This window comes from Phyllosticta citribraziliensis (genome assembly GCF_038025025.1).
Source record: "Phyllosticta citribraziliensis strain CPC 17464 chromosome Unknown J3D65scaffold_6, whole genome shotgun sequence".
Lineage (NCBI taxonomy): Eukaryota > Fungi > Ascomycota > Dothideomycetes > Botryosphaeriales > Phyllostictaceae > Phyllosticta > Phyllosticta citribraziliensis.
The window spans coordinates 460,044-472,962 of NW_027117343.1; the positions used below are offsets into that span (position 1 = coordinate 460,044).

The 12,919-nt window shown below is 57.1% G+C and overlaps 6 protein-coding genes across 6 annotated transcripts; 3 read left to right on the forward strand and 3 right to left on the reverse strand.

Annotated features, from left to right (window-relative positions):
* The first annotated feature begins 99 nt into the window (after nucleotides 1-99).
* Nucleotides 100-1,573, forward strand: J3D65DRAFT_358094 (PLC-like phosphodiesterase). The gene is made up of 2 exons (XM_066795616.1): nucleotides 100-105; nucleotides 247-1,573. Exon 2 carries the CDS (start codon nucleotides 418-420, stop codon nucleotides 1,483-1,485), a length of 1,068 nt encoding a protein of 355 aa, XP_066655065.1. The 5' UTR covers nucleotides 100-105; nucleotides 247-417; the 3' UTR covers nucleotides 1,486-1,573.
* Nucleotides 1,574-2,272: 699 nt separating this feature from the next.
* Nucleotides 2,273-4,082, reverse strand: J3D65DRAFT_623777 (putative 1-acylglycerol-3-phosphate acyltransferase). Its single transcript, XM_066800182.1, has 3 exons — nucleotides 3,249-4,082; nucleotides 3,058-3,155; nucleotides 2,273-2,999 (listed from the first exon to the last, which is right to left on the reverse strand). Exons 1-3 carry the CDS (start codon nucleotides 3,590-3,592, stop codon nucleotides 2,533-2,535), a joined length of 909 nt encoding a protein of 302 aa, XP_066655066.1. The 5' UTR covers nucleotides 3,593-4,082; the 3' UTR covers nucleotides 2,273-2,532.
* Nucleotides 4,083-4,640: 558 nt separating this feature from the next.
* Nucleotides 4,641-7,228, reverse strand: J3D65DRAFT_602968 (uncharacterized protein; the record flags this gene model as incomplete). Its single annotated transcript, XM_066798172.1, has 3 exons — nucleotides 4,641-4,721; nucleotides 4,769-6,837; nucleotides 6,892-7,228. The coding sequence occupies 3 exons, from the start codon at nucleotides 7,226-7,228 to the stop codon at nucleotides 4,641-4,643; spliced, it is 2,487 nt and encodes an 828-aa protein (XP_066655067.1).
* A 450-nt stretch (nucleotides 7,229-7,678) lies between these two features.
* On the forward strand, nucleotides 7,679-8,651 carry J3D65DRAFT_623784 (uncharacterized protein). The gene is made up of 3 exons (XM_066800183.1): nucleotides 7,679-7,862; nucleotides 7,951-8,298; nucleotides 8,352-8,651. The coding sequence occupies exons 1-3, from the start codon at nucleotides 7,854-7,856 to the stop codon at nucleotides 8,517-8,519; spliced, it is 525 nt and encodes a 174-aa protein (XP_066655068.1). The 5' UTR covers nucleotides 7,679-7,853; the 3' UTR covers nucleotides 8,520-8,651.
* J3D65DRAFT_623788 (transmembrane BAX inhibitor motif-containing protein) lies at nucleotides 8,626-9,816 on the reverse strand. Its single transcript, XM_066800184.1, has 2 exons — nucleotides 9,524-9,816; nucleotides 8,626-9,469 (listed from the first exon to the last, which is right to left on the reverse strand). The coding sequence occupies exons 1-2, from the start codon at nucleotides 9,716-9,718 to the stop codon at nucleotides 8,804-8,806; spliced, it is 861 nt and encodes a 286-aa protein (XP_066655069.1). The 5' UTR covers nucleotides 9,719-9,816; the 3' UTR covers nucleotides 8,626-8,803.
* Nucleotides 9,817-9,860: 44 nt separating this feature from the next.
* J3D65DRAFT_358212 (dynein light intermediate chain-domain-containing protein) lies at nucleotides 9,861-12,174 on the forward strand. The gene is made up of 4 exons (XM_066795617.1): nucleotides 9,861-10,458; nucleotides 10,514-10,669; nucleotides 10,722-11,890; nucleotides 11,940-12,174. The coding sequence occupies exons 1-4, from the start codon at nucleotides 10,290-10,292 to the stop codon at nucleotides 12,075-12,077; spliced, it is 1,632 nt and encodes a 543-aa protein (XP_066655070.1). The 5' UTR covers nucleotides 9,861-10,289; the 3' UTR covers nucleotides 12,078-12,174.
* The last annotated feature ends 745 nt before the right edge of the window (nucleotides 12,175-12,919 follow it).

Here is a 12,919-nt window from a genome sequence, read left to right on the forward strand (position 1 = left end):
TGCAGTCTCATCTCAGGCCGCCGTTTCCAGGCCGCCCAGTCCGTCTCGGGAAGCGCTGACGACGACGTGCGCGACTTGCGTAAACGGGGCAGTGCATCACGGACGGTAAGGTACAAAAATATAAGCAGCCTCCACTTGGGCCAAGCTTCCCACGCTGATGGGATGCTCACCTCTGTCGCTGACGAGCCCTCATATACCCTCTGCTTGGCCCTCTCTTCATCTCGTCCATCTCTCATTTCCTCTGCTGTCGCTGCGCCCCGGACCAAATATATTTATTTCGACCCCGACCCTCCCCGTCGTTTGATGCTTGCAAGCAGCTTCCCAGTTCGCCATTAAGCTTAACAAAAAGCTCCCTGCTCCCGCCTCGGCCGCAACCTTGTTTGCAAAAGCTCAAAGCCAATCAATCCGAAAAAAAAAATGAATTTCAAAAATCTTGGCCGCGCAACCGCACTACTCTCTCTCACTTCAGCCGCCTCGGCCCAAACTGTCTGCAACAACTCGCCATCGCTCTGCTCGAAATCATATGGCAACGTAACGGTGCTTGGAGCCCATGACTCGCCCTTCATTTCGGACAAGACGACTGGCTACAGCACCTCTGGAAACCAATTCTACAACTCGACAGTCCAGCTCGACGCCGGCGTGCGTCTCCTCACCGCTCAAGTCCACAACTACGACAATGACGGCACGACTGAATGGCATCTCTGCCACAGCAGCTGCGCGCTGCTCGACGCAGGAAAGCTGTCAGACTGGCTGAGGACGATCAAAGAGTGGCTCGACTCCAATAGCAACGACGTCGTGACACTGCTGCTCGTCAACTCGGACGACGCCAGCGCCTCGGACCTCAACAGCGAGTTCCGCAACAGCGGCATCACCACTTACGCCTACACGCCAGAAAACACGACGACGCCCATGACCACCTGGCCGACGCTGCACTCGCTCATCTCCAACAACACGCGGCTGGTCACGTTCGTGGCCTCGCTGTCCGACACGACCGACGCGCCGTACCTGCTCGACGAGTTCACCTTCGTCTACGAAAACAACTACGACAACACGTCGCCGAGCAACTTCTCGTGCCAGCCGGACCGCCCGACGTCGCTCGCCAACAAGCCGACCCAGGCGCAAGACTCGGGCCGCCTGTTCCTGCAAAACCACTTCCTGTACAGCACCGACGGGCTGGGCATCGAGTCGCCCAACAAGGCCGCGCTCAACACGACCAACGCGCTGTCGGGCACGGGCTCGCTCGGCGACGCCATGCAGACGTGCGCGGCCACGTACGCCGCGCAGCCGTGGGGCGTGCTCGTCGACTTCTTCAACGTCGGCCCCGCCATTGCCAGCGTCGACCGCGCAAACGGCGTCGATGACGCCTCGGGGCGTGCCAACGTCAGCACCGCTCAGGTCACCCGCAACAGCGGCGCCGTGGGCCGCGTCGGCGTGTCCAGCCTGGCGCTCGCTGTCGTTGCGCTGACGGCGGCGTGGGTGTTGTAAACACACCTGTCAAACACTTGCGCACATCTCGTCGTCCAAGCCCTCCATCATTTCCCAGCCAAAAGCCAAGCAGAAATAGGGGGGCGGTCGTGTTTTATTACACCGAACCGGAATTGTTTAATTGCTCTCTTGTCTCTCCTATTTTCTCCCGTCTCTCCCCGTCTCCTGTCTCTCTCTCAATCAGATATCCACTGCTTGTTTCTCCCCTTTCTCCCGTTCTCGTGTCCTCTGTATTGTCTTGTCAGGCATGTCTTTTCCCACATCAAATCAAACCGCCGCCTCCACCGCTGCCGCCGCTCTCTCACGACGTCACGATTTCTTTGTCCTACGCGGGGGCCGGACTGGGCTGGGTTGGGTTGGGTTGGGATGGGCTGCACACACATCTCTCGTGTTTTGTGTTCGCATGATCGCATAGCAATGGCGCTACTTGGTTGCATTTTCTGTCCTTTTTTTCACTGCATCTTTTCAAGCGTGAGCAGCATGCATACGTACATGTATAGAAAGTTGGCATGGAGTGGAAATTGCATGGTATGGTATAGGATGGCACAGCATGCTATGTAGCATAGAAGCACAACGGCATGTGCTGGGTAGTATCAAAATCGCATTTACTCATACATCTGCAAATGCTTTTTACTTGTGCGTGTGTAAGTGTGTGTGCCCTGGAGTAGGCATCGCCATCCCATCCAATGTTAGCACCGAGACGCCGATGTGATGGATAAAGGTACGAAGCATTCACCCACACGCATGCCAACGCGCGTAATGCAACTTGTAGATGTTGAGAAAGGTAAGGTGGAATAATGGTATATTTGGATTTTTGATCATAGGTGCCAAAGGGCCTGTTCTGTTCTTCTTCTGCTGCTTCTCCTGCTTCTGCTTCCCCTTCTCGTCCTCGTCATCCCTCAGATCGTCGTCTCCTTTTACCCCGGCCCATCGGTTCGACTGCCTGCCAGTCATGCATGGCATACAATCACGCAAGCAAGACCAGGCCAACCAGGCCAATCTGTGCCAAACCAAGCCATCTCACAGCCCTCACAGCCCTCACAGCCCTCACAGCTCCTTCTTCACCGGCTCATGCGCCGCACCACCATCCGCCTTCATAGCCATCGGCGCCCCATTCGCACTCCTCGCCATGCCCATCAACGTGGTCAACATATCCTCCCGCGTCTCCGTCGTCAAGCGATCCACATCCGCCGTCGTCAACCCCACCGTCTGCACCGGCGGCAGCACCTTGACCGGAATGACGCCGCTCGAAAACACGCGCTTCTGGATGTTCAGCACGTTGCTGTAGTTGGCGACGACGATGGGCACGATGGGCACCTGCGCCTGCACCGCCAGGTGGAAGGCGCCCTTCTTGAACGGCAGCAGCTCCGGCTGCGACGCGTACGACCGCGTGCCTTCGGTGAAGATGAAGACGGATTGCTGCTCGTTGCGCATGTAGTTGGCGGCGCCGTCGAAGGCGGCGCGCGCGTTGGTGCGGTTGCCGCGGTCGATGAAGACGGATTTGGAGAGGGCCACTGCGCCGCGGTTGATATTAGAGAGAATGGTCAGAGAGGAGCGGCAGGGTTTGCTTACTGAACCACCCGAGGATGGGCACGTATTTGAGCGACTTTTTCGCGGACACGGAGCAGTAGGGGGGAAAGACGCAGCCCAGCATCAGGACATCGAGCTCCCTATACAGACAAGTCAGCACGACATACCAAACGCACTCTGCCGCTCGCTTCATGTCAAGCTCCACCACCTCCCCAAAAGATCAAGCCACTTACGTCTGATGGTTGCCAATAAAGACGGCCGGCCGCGTCTTCAGGTACTCCTCGCCCTCGACGACCTTGAACGACACGCCCGTCGTCAACCACATGCACCACTTGAAGGCCCTGGCGACGAAGTACTGGCTGAGGCCGCCGTAGCCGACGACGCGCAGCGCCGCGCTGGCCACGACGCCATATGCGGCGCACAGGATCAGCGACGTGAAGCCCGCAATGGCACGCGCCGCAAACGACAGCATTCTCGAGACGGGCGGCACGACGGGCGACGTGGCCGCCGACAGGATGTGGAAGAGGAGCGGCGAGAGGATGACGGCCAGGAACGTGGTGCTGAGGAGGCCGCCCATCGCCGGGGTACCTATGCCTTTATTTATATAATTTTTTTCTTCTGCCGTCGTTCTTTGCCGCGGCGGTGATTGGTGATTGGGGGGTTGCTGCCCGCGCCGGCGTCGTGCGCGGTAGGTGCGTCTTCTGCCTCGAGAGTTGTGCGTGGTTGCGGACGCGGTTTGCGGGATCGGAGAAGCTCGGGGCTGCTGCAGAGGGAGGGGCGTGCGAGGCGAAACTGGCTGGGTGCCTTGTGTTGGGTCAGGTCGTTGTTGGGGCTGGCGGGGAATTGGCCCAAAGGTGGTGGGAGGGCGGAATTTGGTAGGTGGAGGGGAGGAGAATGGCGACGAAGCGTCGCCGAGATGCGAGAGAGGTCGAGAGTCGAGCCGCGTGGAGCGTAAGCTTGGGCAGGCAAAGAGATGGGGACGACGGGCCCAAGGCAGAGTGTGGGGTGGTGTTGAGGAAGAAATATCGGCAGTTTTTTGCTTGGCTCTGCTCTGGACGGGATGCATGTGCCCGCCGCCCGAGCTGGCTGGTGGTGACGCGCCAGGCGGTGAGGCCGTGACCCGATGACAGCGGTCCGCCGCTCCGTTTGGTCTGTTTGGTCAAGTGTTTGGTCCACATGGCCACCCTCAGCACCACACACACACTGACTGCTCACTTTCCATTCGACTTCACGTCGTACGCATTCCAACGCTGCATTAACGCCCACCCTCCATGCAGAGAAATACCACCGCCACTTCAACTGTACACCGTCCACGCCCGCCCCCGAAAGGATGCTCTCCTCTACCTCACCCCTGCTTTTTCCCAATAACGCCGCCCCATGCGGTTGCTGTTGGTAGCTAGCCAAAAGACGAAATCCGAACCAACCGAAACCCACAAACGCCAAGATGCTCGCTTTCATGGTATCAAATCACTCCAGCCGTGACCGCGTCATTCGCACCTAGTCCTGTCCTGCGAGTGGGCTGCTAATAAATCAAGAATGCCCGATGCTGCTAGGAAAAATGGCCAAGAGATGGGAGGTGTGACCGGGTCCTAAGGAGATCAAGATCGTGAGCTTGTACGACGAGCTCATATTTCGTCGTACTCGTCATCATCCTCGTCCTCGTCGTCCTCAAGACTCTCCATGGCCTCTTTGATGAATTGAGATGCCTGTTAATGGTCAGCAACAAACTTGCTCGTTTTTCTGAAAAACGTACCTTGGGATCCAGATTCAACGCTACGGTAAAATGCCTGATTGCATTCGTCTTGTCTCCCATCATCTTGTGTAGCCGTCCAAGCATAAAGTGGACGTTGGCTTCGTCGGGTGCCAATTCTTTCAAAACTTCAAATTCTGCCAGCGCTTCCCGGTGTTGCCTCAAATTCATCAAAGCTCGTGCCTTCTTGAAGCGAGCCAAGGCGCTCTTCGGGTCGAGCTCGCATGCGATGCTGTATTGGCGCAAGGCTGCCTGCGGTTTCCGCGTCTTTTCCAAAACCATGCCGATGCACACGATGAGCACCGCATTCGTCGGATTGATTTGTGCCGCGTTTTTAAAGTGCTTCTCGGCGATTTCGTATTTGCCCATCTTGTCGTATACTCGTCCCAGGCCATACCAGCCGTTGTAGTGACGATGGTCGGCCGAAATGGCGCAGCGGTACGCGAGGAGAGCCTTGTCAAACTCCTCATTGGCAACGTGCTCGTGTCCTTGGAGGGTAAAGGCGTAGGCAAACTTGGGGTCCAGCTGTGTGGCCCGCTTGAAGCACTTGATTGCGTGGTCGTGTTCCCTTTGGAGAGAAAACGAGTTTCCAATGGCACACCAAGCTTGCGGGGAGAGGCGATCTGCCTCAATCAGCTCGTGCGCCAGGTACGCCAGCTCCGTCTCGCGTTTCAGGTGCCACAGGACGGTCGAGTAGATTTCCATGTCCTCCAGTCGTGAAGGAACCATTTGCTTGACTTTTTCAAAAACATCCGCAGCCTCCGCATACTGCCCGCGCTCGAACCACGCCTTGCCGATTTGAGCCAATACCCAGGGAGTGTCTCGCTGTGGTGCAGAGAGGGCCATGAATTCGTTAAAAGCAGCCAGCAGCGAATACCGGCTGAGATGGTAGTATCCGCTTCCGAGCTTCCCAAATAGTTCCAACAGCCACTGCAGAGCCTCCTTTTCTTTGGCCAACTCTTGAAGAGCCTGCGTCTCCTTTTCTGGTGCTTTTGAGGCGACTCCAGCAGTGACGCTTGCCGGCCTCGACTCTTTCAATTCTCGTTCCCGGTCTGAAGCGTCGATCGGCTTCCTGTTGCCGCTAATAACTCTTCCGACCCCGGAATTGACGCTAGTTTTGCTGCTTCTAGCTGCTGTCGGTAGTCGTGCTCTCCTCATCTCCCTCTTTTCCCTCTCCTTGGCCTCGACGTCTCTGGCTGAGCTCATAGTACGGCTACTGGAAGGGCGAATGTGGTCTTGGACGGATTGCATCAAGCGGTGGCTCCTCCTAGGTTGCGACGTAGGTGCAGCTGATGCAGTACTGGATTGGGCCATGTTGCCTGAGACGGTTCGCTTTTGGGCGGTTGTGGACGGTTTAGAAGGCTCCTCGTTTCCACTCGTGTCGGTTCCTGACCGGATTCGGCTCCTCGTCGTTATCGACTTCATCTTTGGCACGTCAACACCAGAGTCGGTTAGTGTCGGCGCTTGCCGCGATCTCCTCACCGGCGCGTGTGGTGGCTCCGTCGTGGCTCTGCCAAGACCCGAGCCACCCGCTTCACCCATCATGACGTCTTCATCGTAGGATCCGCCGCCGGCTGCGGGCGTTTCTGCATCCACAGCGTGAGCCGCATTGCCATTTGTCACGTTAAAGCCATTGAATTTGGAAAACAAACCACCGCCATTCCTTGTACCGGTGGGTATTGAGGAGTTGAAGGGGTCGTTGCCGGGCGTAAAAAAGCCGTTTGGCCCCGGCGGGGCAAGGTTCGAGTGAGCGGGCGGTGAATCCGAGGCCATCATGTTCAGAGAAGTTGCGCTGAGAAATGCAGACATCTCCGGCGTCATTTTGAAAATGTTCGAGGTACGAATCACGGCACCTAAGAAAATTAGCCCTTGCTCATTTCCCTTGACATTTGTCATACCCGTGTCGCAGAGGTCGATGAATGCATCCCACATGAAGGGATTCAGTTTGAGAGCCTCAGTATAGCAGGCAATGGCCTTGGTGACGTCGCCATGCGCGCGCCACAACTTGCCCAAAAGGCAATTTACGGCTGCCGCATCTGGAACGTGCCTTCTTACGACTTCCGAATGTTTATCTGATCCTCACGTCAGCGACAAAAGGCGGGTGTTGCCGACAATGTCAAACTCACTCCAGTGGTTTCTACCACCCCAGAATCCCCGAGCGCGGTCCAGCGCGGTAATGCCTTCGGCGCATCTTTGCAGGCCCAGACAGGCTTGCGCAAAGACATATGCACAGCCCAAGTGGTGACCTCTGTAGCCCTTTTCTCTGCTGTAATCGTGGGCGGCCTTGAGGTTGCCAAGTCGGAGGTGGCAGAGAGCAAAAAGATGCGCGGCGTCGGCGCTTCGTGGCTCTTGTCCGTGCAAACGGCCGGCTATGAAGAGCGCATTGTGAATGAGGTCGTTGTCGAGGTGGTAGTAAACGAGCTGCCGCAGCTGGGTAGCTACGTGAGGGCTCGAAGGCGGCATGGCGGGAGGTAGGATTCGGGCGGCGGCAGTGGAGGGAATGTTGGGGTTGTGCGTCCTTGATAGGTGCAGAGAGGATTGAGCAGATCAAGCCATGAAGAGATCGCAGCTGTCGGTGGTGGAAGAGCCGGGATAGTGGTATACGGTATACGCTTGCGTCGGGGCGACAAAGGCGGACGTGGTTGGTGCGACAGGAGCGCAGAGCAGTTAGAGGCGAAAAGACATGAGCGGAGGTCTCGGCGGAGGGGAAGCGTGGGCGGAGGAGGTCGGTTGTGGGGGGTGGTTGGAGCGGGTTCGAGGTGGCAGGACAGAACCAAGATGCGATGATGGGATGGCGCTTGTGTTGTTCTGTTGTGAGGGTGCCAGTGGCTGTCGTCGGCTGCTGATCGCGCCAAGCCAGGTCCGCAGTTCCCCCAGCGATCCCTCCGCCCCGACTCCAACTCTACCTTAACAAGTCCACCAGACCGCACGTCACCCACGCTTATTCCCCTTCGTCGCGTGGCCTTTTGCATTTCGCTGCGAGTCTCGTGTCTTTCAATTCCACACAGTCCTTGCCTCGTCGACTTTCTCCTCCTTTCCGCGCCAATTGACCGCCCTTGCGAGCTCTTTCACAGCTCATCACCCCACCATGGCCCAAGTAAGCTCTTCCCTGTCCCTGGAGGGCCCCAGAATCTGCCATCATTTCCCAAAACCTCGGTCGAAAACACCAGCTCACCACAATCTAGAAATCACTCAAGCAGCTCGCCGCTCGCAACAAGTCGACCCTCAACCGGACCCTCTTCCTCACCATCGGCATCCACGCCTTTTTCGTTTTGACGCGCATCTTCTTCCGCCCATTCACGCGCTCTTCCCTCATAAAGTACATTCTTCTTTCGACACCTTCATGGCTCATTCAATTCTGGTTCGAGCGCATGGCACGGCCCACGCACGACGCGCAGACGGGGGAGCTGCGCCGCGCCGGCGAGGACCTCGAGGCGCAGGGCATGACCGAATGGATGTGGGATGTGCTCTACTGGACATATGGATGCTTGGTGCTGGTGGCAGTGGCCGGTGAGGCGGCCTGGTGGCTTTGGGTATGTTGGAGCAATCAAGACTTTGGCGCGGTGTTTGCTAATCCCTGTGGTAGGCCGGCATTCCACTCTATTCGGCATATCTGGCATACACCACCTTCACAGGCGCCAAGAAAAGCATGGCGGGTTTGGCGGGAGCGGGCTCGCCAGACCAGGGACACGCGACTGGCAGCAAGAGACAGCAAAAGATGGAGAAGAGGGGTCAGAAAGTGCAATACAGGTGAGAGTTGCAGACCGGCATTTGTGGTTAGTAAAGCAATCGTCGCATAGTTTGCATCTCAAAACTCGAGTGATTCAGTCACGTATGCTGCAACACTGGCAAATCTTGGATCCAAGACGAGAACGAGTTCGTTGACTCTGTTGATATGATATGTTAACGAAGGAAACGAATACCAAGGAGAACACTTTTCAAGCCAATAAAACCCATAACCCAGTCAACGCCGCCAAGTGCCCAGTCTCTCAATCTCGACCCAGTTTGCAGAAGATTGTCTTTCCAGCGACCGACACCCTAGTTGTTGTTCTGGCTGTTGAGAATCCTGAGAATGGCCAAGAAGAGGTTGATGATGTCCAGGTAGAGCGAAATGGCGGCCGCAATCTCTTCCTCGACGTGGTAGTGGCGCATGATGAGCGACGTGTCCACCAGCACGTACCCGGAAAAGATGAGGGCAGCGATGATGCCGTAGACTAATTCGACCTTGTCGTTGTACGGGAAAAAGGCCGACATGAAGCCAAACATGATCAGAATCCAAAGGCCGCCAAACAGGTATGGCTGCCATGCGGTGAAGTCATACTTGCTCTGGCAGGCGAATAGAGTAAGCGCGACAAAGATGGCGAGCGTAAAGATGACGGCCTCGAGCACAATCTTGCTCTCGTAAAAAGACGTGATGACGCTGATGCTGTAGGCCTCGAGAGCAGTGAATCCGCCCAGGAAGAGCAAGTTTGTTGGGTATGACTTGCGCTTCCAATATGTGGCCAGCATGAAACCGATGGCTCCGAAAAGCGACACCCACATGGCCCATTGGTTCGACTGGATCCAGTTTCGGTAGGTCGCGTTGAAGAAGGAGATGGAGCTGAGGAAAGCGGTAAAGAGCAGTTGGACGGTCAGGATGGCGTAGACCTTGCGCACAAAGGCCATGCGGATGTCGAGGGTGGCTTCGGCGACGACGCCGCCAAACTGCGAGGGTTAGCGCGTTGATGCACGAGTGTGTCGGGCGATGTGGTTGTCTACCTTGAAGTCGTCGGGCAAGTTGTCATCCTCGCCGCGCGCAACACCGGACAGGAGGGCTGCGTTGGTGGAGGCTTCGGCTTCGTAGGCGGGTGGCGGCTGGCTCGGGTGGTGCTGGTCGTCGAGCGAGTCGCGCTGGGGGATGGGCTGGAATTTTGTGGTGGCGGCCATGGTGTTGTAGTTGGGATGGTCGGTCATTCGTGAGGCGGAGAGGGAGAAGTGGTAGTCAAGGTGGGGATGTTGGGATGTGCAATGTAAGGTTCGAGGAGTGAGCGAGCGGAATGATGGGTGAGAGATGACGGGATGCGCCGCAGCTTTGTCTCTGGCGCAGCGCGGGGGCTTCAGGCAATCACGGGCACCAGAAGCTACTGGAACTCGCTCTTCTTGGGTGGCTCGCGCCGTGATGATTTCAAGACTCGCACACGTGCAAATCGACAGGATGACGGATACATATGTTTCTTGGGCAGGCCTCCCTGGACAACCTTATGCTGCCGTCGTTGTCATTGTCGTCAGGTCGTGCTCGCCCGGTGCCAAGGCTCCCGCGTGTGTGTTCAGCTCTGGCCTGCGCGCGTCCCCCGTCCCCGTCCCCCAGCGACGCCGGGACCGCGACAGGAGATGGCCAGCAAAGCCAACCAAAACTCCCCACTCCACTTCCGTCAACACCGCCCGCCGCGCCATGGTCACATAGCCCTGCATCTCGACCCCAGCCAACTCACTCTGTCAATTCATCTCAGGTCTCCCCCGCCTGTCGCTGCCCGACTCGGTCAACATGTCGGCTTCACACCGCATATCCACCTACAGCCACAGGTCCACCGGCAGCAGCAACTCGCCCTCGCGCCCGCGAAGCAGCGATGAGACCAAGAAGAACATCTGGTCTTCCATGCTGGATGGAGTCTCCAGCGGCAAGAGACTACCCGAGAAGAGCTTGTTGGTCTTGGGTACACCGCCTCCACGCCAAACAACCCGAGAACGCGCTGACAATGACATTCGCAGGCGGCACCCCGGAGACGCAAAAAGACTTTCTCGACTCGTTAACAATGGATGAGAGCGGCCGCAGGAGACCTCCGGATCGTGGTCGCAAGCCTCCCGTCGCCAACCAGTTTGCGCTTGGATACACCTATCAAGACGTGTTGGACGCAGATCAAGATGGTATGCTGCGTGGCCTCGCAATATCATGCCAATTCAATGCTGATCGAGCCAGACATACTTGCACGAATGTCTCTCTACCTCCTCACAGACCCATCTCCATCCTTCACGCCGCTGCTCAAACCGCTTCTTACTCCCAGGACCCTGCCCAACATGCTCATCGTCATTCTGCTCGACTGGTCGCAACCCTGGCTCTGGGTGCGCCAATTACGAGAGTGGATCCGTGTATTGCGCTCTCTCATTGTCTCTCTCGATGACGACTGCAAGGACGTCATGGAAGAGAATATGAATTCATGGCAAGATCGTGGTCGCAAAAACAACCTGGACGGCTCGGCAGGCACTGGCACCGAGGATATTTCCATCCCAATCGGCCCCGGCGAATGGGACGAACCATTGGGAATCCCCCTCTGTGTCGTGTGCCAAAACGCAGACAAAATTGAGACTCTCGAGCGCGAAAGAGCGTGGAAAGAGGAGGAATTTGATTTTGTGCTGCAGTACATGCGAACCATCTTGTTGAAGCACGGCGCGAGTCTCATCTACACCATGCCCGAGGCACCAGGATCGTTGCAAACGCTTGTACATTCCAGCCTGGGCATCCAGTCCATGCTCCAAAAGAAGCAGCTGAAGCACAATGTCATTGACCGAGACCGCGTTCTCGTTCCGCCAAATTGGGACTCTTGGGGCAAGATTCGTGTTTTGCGCGATGGTTTCGACGCCGAAGGAGTGTCCTCGGCCTGGTCCGTGGATATACAAGCTCCGCAAGTCCGCACGCCGCCACTGGTGAATGGCGAAGCGGACGGCGAAGAATTTCCCAATGGCGAGACCAACGGCGCTCCAGCAGAACAAGAGTCGCCGGCCGTCGTGGTATTTGAGGAGACGATTCATGATCCCACGAGGGATTCTCTCCTTGCTCAGGGACTTCCCGTGCAACAACTCAACGCAGCCAACGGCGTCGAGATCGAGTCGCAGGATAACCAGGCGTTCCTCACCTCGCAGCTGGAAGTGCTGGACAAGCTGCGTGCAGAAGACGAGAAGAGCAAGAATGCGGGCAACAAGGATAAAACCAGGAACCCCGGCCACTCCCATCAAGGAAGTGGACACGAAAGCGGCATTGTGACGCCTCGCGAAACAGGGTCTGGTGTCGTTGAGGAGCACATTGGTCCTGTGCAATTCAACATGGGTGGAATCCAGGTCGACGCCGACGACATGCTCAAGCGGCTCAAGGTGTGTATAACCCACTCGGCCGCGAATGATTTACTGACACAATATACAGGATCGCGAGGCAACGCGCGATGCCAGTGCTGGCGATGACGGTGTCACCAGTCCGATTGACGACGGCAAGACAGAAAACGAGCGGCTTGCCAACTTTTTCGCCGGCTTGATGAAGAAGACAAGCAGCCCGCGGTCATGAACGATGCATAAGCCTCTCTACTCTGCCCCCAGGACATTGCTTGGACCCACGCCCAATATTTGGACGAGCCCTGCCAGTACCTAGCCACACGAACACAGCAACAACGACGGATGATGACCAACTAACGCACTGACCAACTTCTATTCGACTGACGACCACCTGATCACAACTACCTCAACGACCTCTACCTCTGATGCGCAAAAGCTTCCTGCTCTGGCCTTGCTCAAGTTCCTTGCTACTGTGCCATCGGAGACCCAAAACCTCAACACTCGCTACACCTAATTTTCTCCATCACACCACTTCATCACTGAACGACGACGACTTTTGGATGCCAGAAGCAGAAGAGAGGATCCACCGCCGGCTCTGGCACGGCCTCAACTGAGAGGAGGAACGAGGCTGACTGGGATGCCGTTCAACGCTTCCGAGAGACCAGCGTTGAAACTCAACCCATCGACCTACGGCCCGCCTCGAGAGGTTATGGACCTTGTCTGCGGCTCCGTCTGATATGTATTGCAAATCCAGTGGCCGATACATCTGCCCTGATTCTTCTTTCCGCCGTCCTCTGGCCACCACGTCTGGACTGCTGAGGGCGTCGAGGCTTGCTCGGATCGACGAAGGCATCGCGGAATCCGCAAGCACCGCAACGCCTGGCGAGCATCGGGGACCATGTATCCCCAGTGCCGCTTGAGCGAACCAGCACCGGCATGCCTCGCGGACATCCACGGAACAGGAGACGGCCGTCAGCGAGGCACGCGACGAGGCAGACTTGGCGCTGGGCGGCGGGGACGGCGCAGAGGACAGACAACCGATAGTATGCTCCGCTGCATTGCCGTCGTCGGTAT

Excerpts from the sequence above, each read along its gene's own strand:
- J3D65DRAFT_358094 (XM_066795616.1), top strand. The coding sequence starts at position 418 with ATGAATTTCAAAAATCTTGGCCGCGCAACCGCACTACTCTCTCTCACT.
- J3D65DRAFT_623777 (XM_066800182.1), bottom strand. The coding sequence starts at position 3,592 with ATGGGCGGCCTCCTCAGCACCACGTTCCTGGCCGTCATCCTCTCGCCG. Across the intron at positions 3,156-3,248 it reads TTTATTGGCAACCATCAGAC|GGAGCTCGATGTCCTGATGC; the intron begins GTAAGTGGCTTG and ends TTGTCTGTATAG. Across the intron at positions 3,000-3,057 it reads GCCCATCCTCGGGTGGTTCA|TGGCCCTCTCCAAATCCGTC; the intron begins GTAAGCAAACCC and ends ACCGCGGCGCAG.
- J3D65DRAFT_623784 (XM_066800183.1), top strand. Across the intron at positions 8,299-8,351 it reads AGGCGGCCTGGTGGCTTTGG|GCCGGCATTCCACTCTATTC; the intron begins GTATGTTGGAGC and ends TCCCTGTGGTAG.
- J3D65DRAFT_623788 (XM_066800184.1), bottom strand. The coding sequence starts at position 9,718 with ATGACCGACCATCCCAACTACAACACCATGGCCGCCACCACAAAATTC. Across the intron at positions 9,470-9,523 it reads ACTTGCCCGACGACTTCAAG|TTTGGCGGCGTCGTCGCCGA; the intron begins GTAGACAACCAC and ends TAACCCTCGCAG.
- J3D65DRAFT_358212 (XM_066795617.1), top strand. The coding sequence starts at position 10,290 with ATGTCGGCTTCACACCGCATATCCACCTACAGCCACAGGTCCACCGGC. Across the intron at positions 10,670-10,721 it reads GTTGGACGCAGATCAAGATG|ACATACTTGCACGAATGTCT; the intron begins GTATGCTGCGTG and ends TGATCGAGCCAG. Across the intron at positions 11,891-11,939 it reads ACATGCTCAAGCGGCTCAAG|GATCGCGAGGCAACGCGCGA; the intron begins GTGTGTATAACC and ends CACAATATACAG.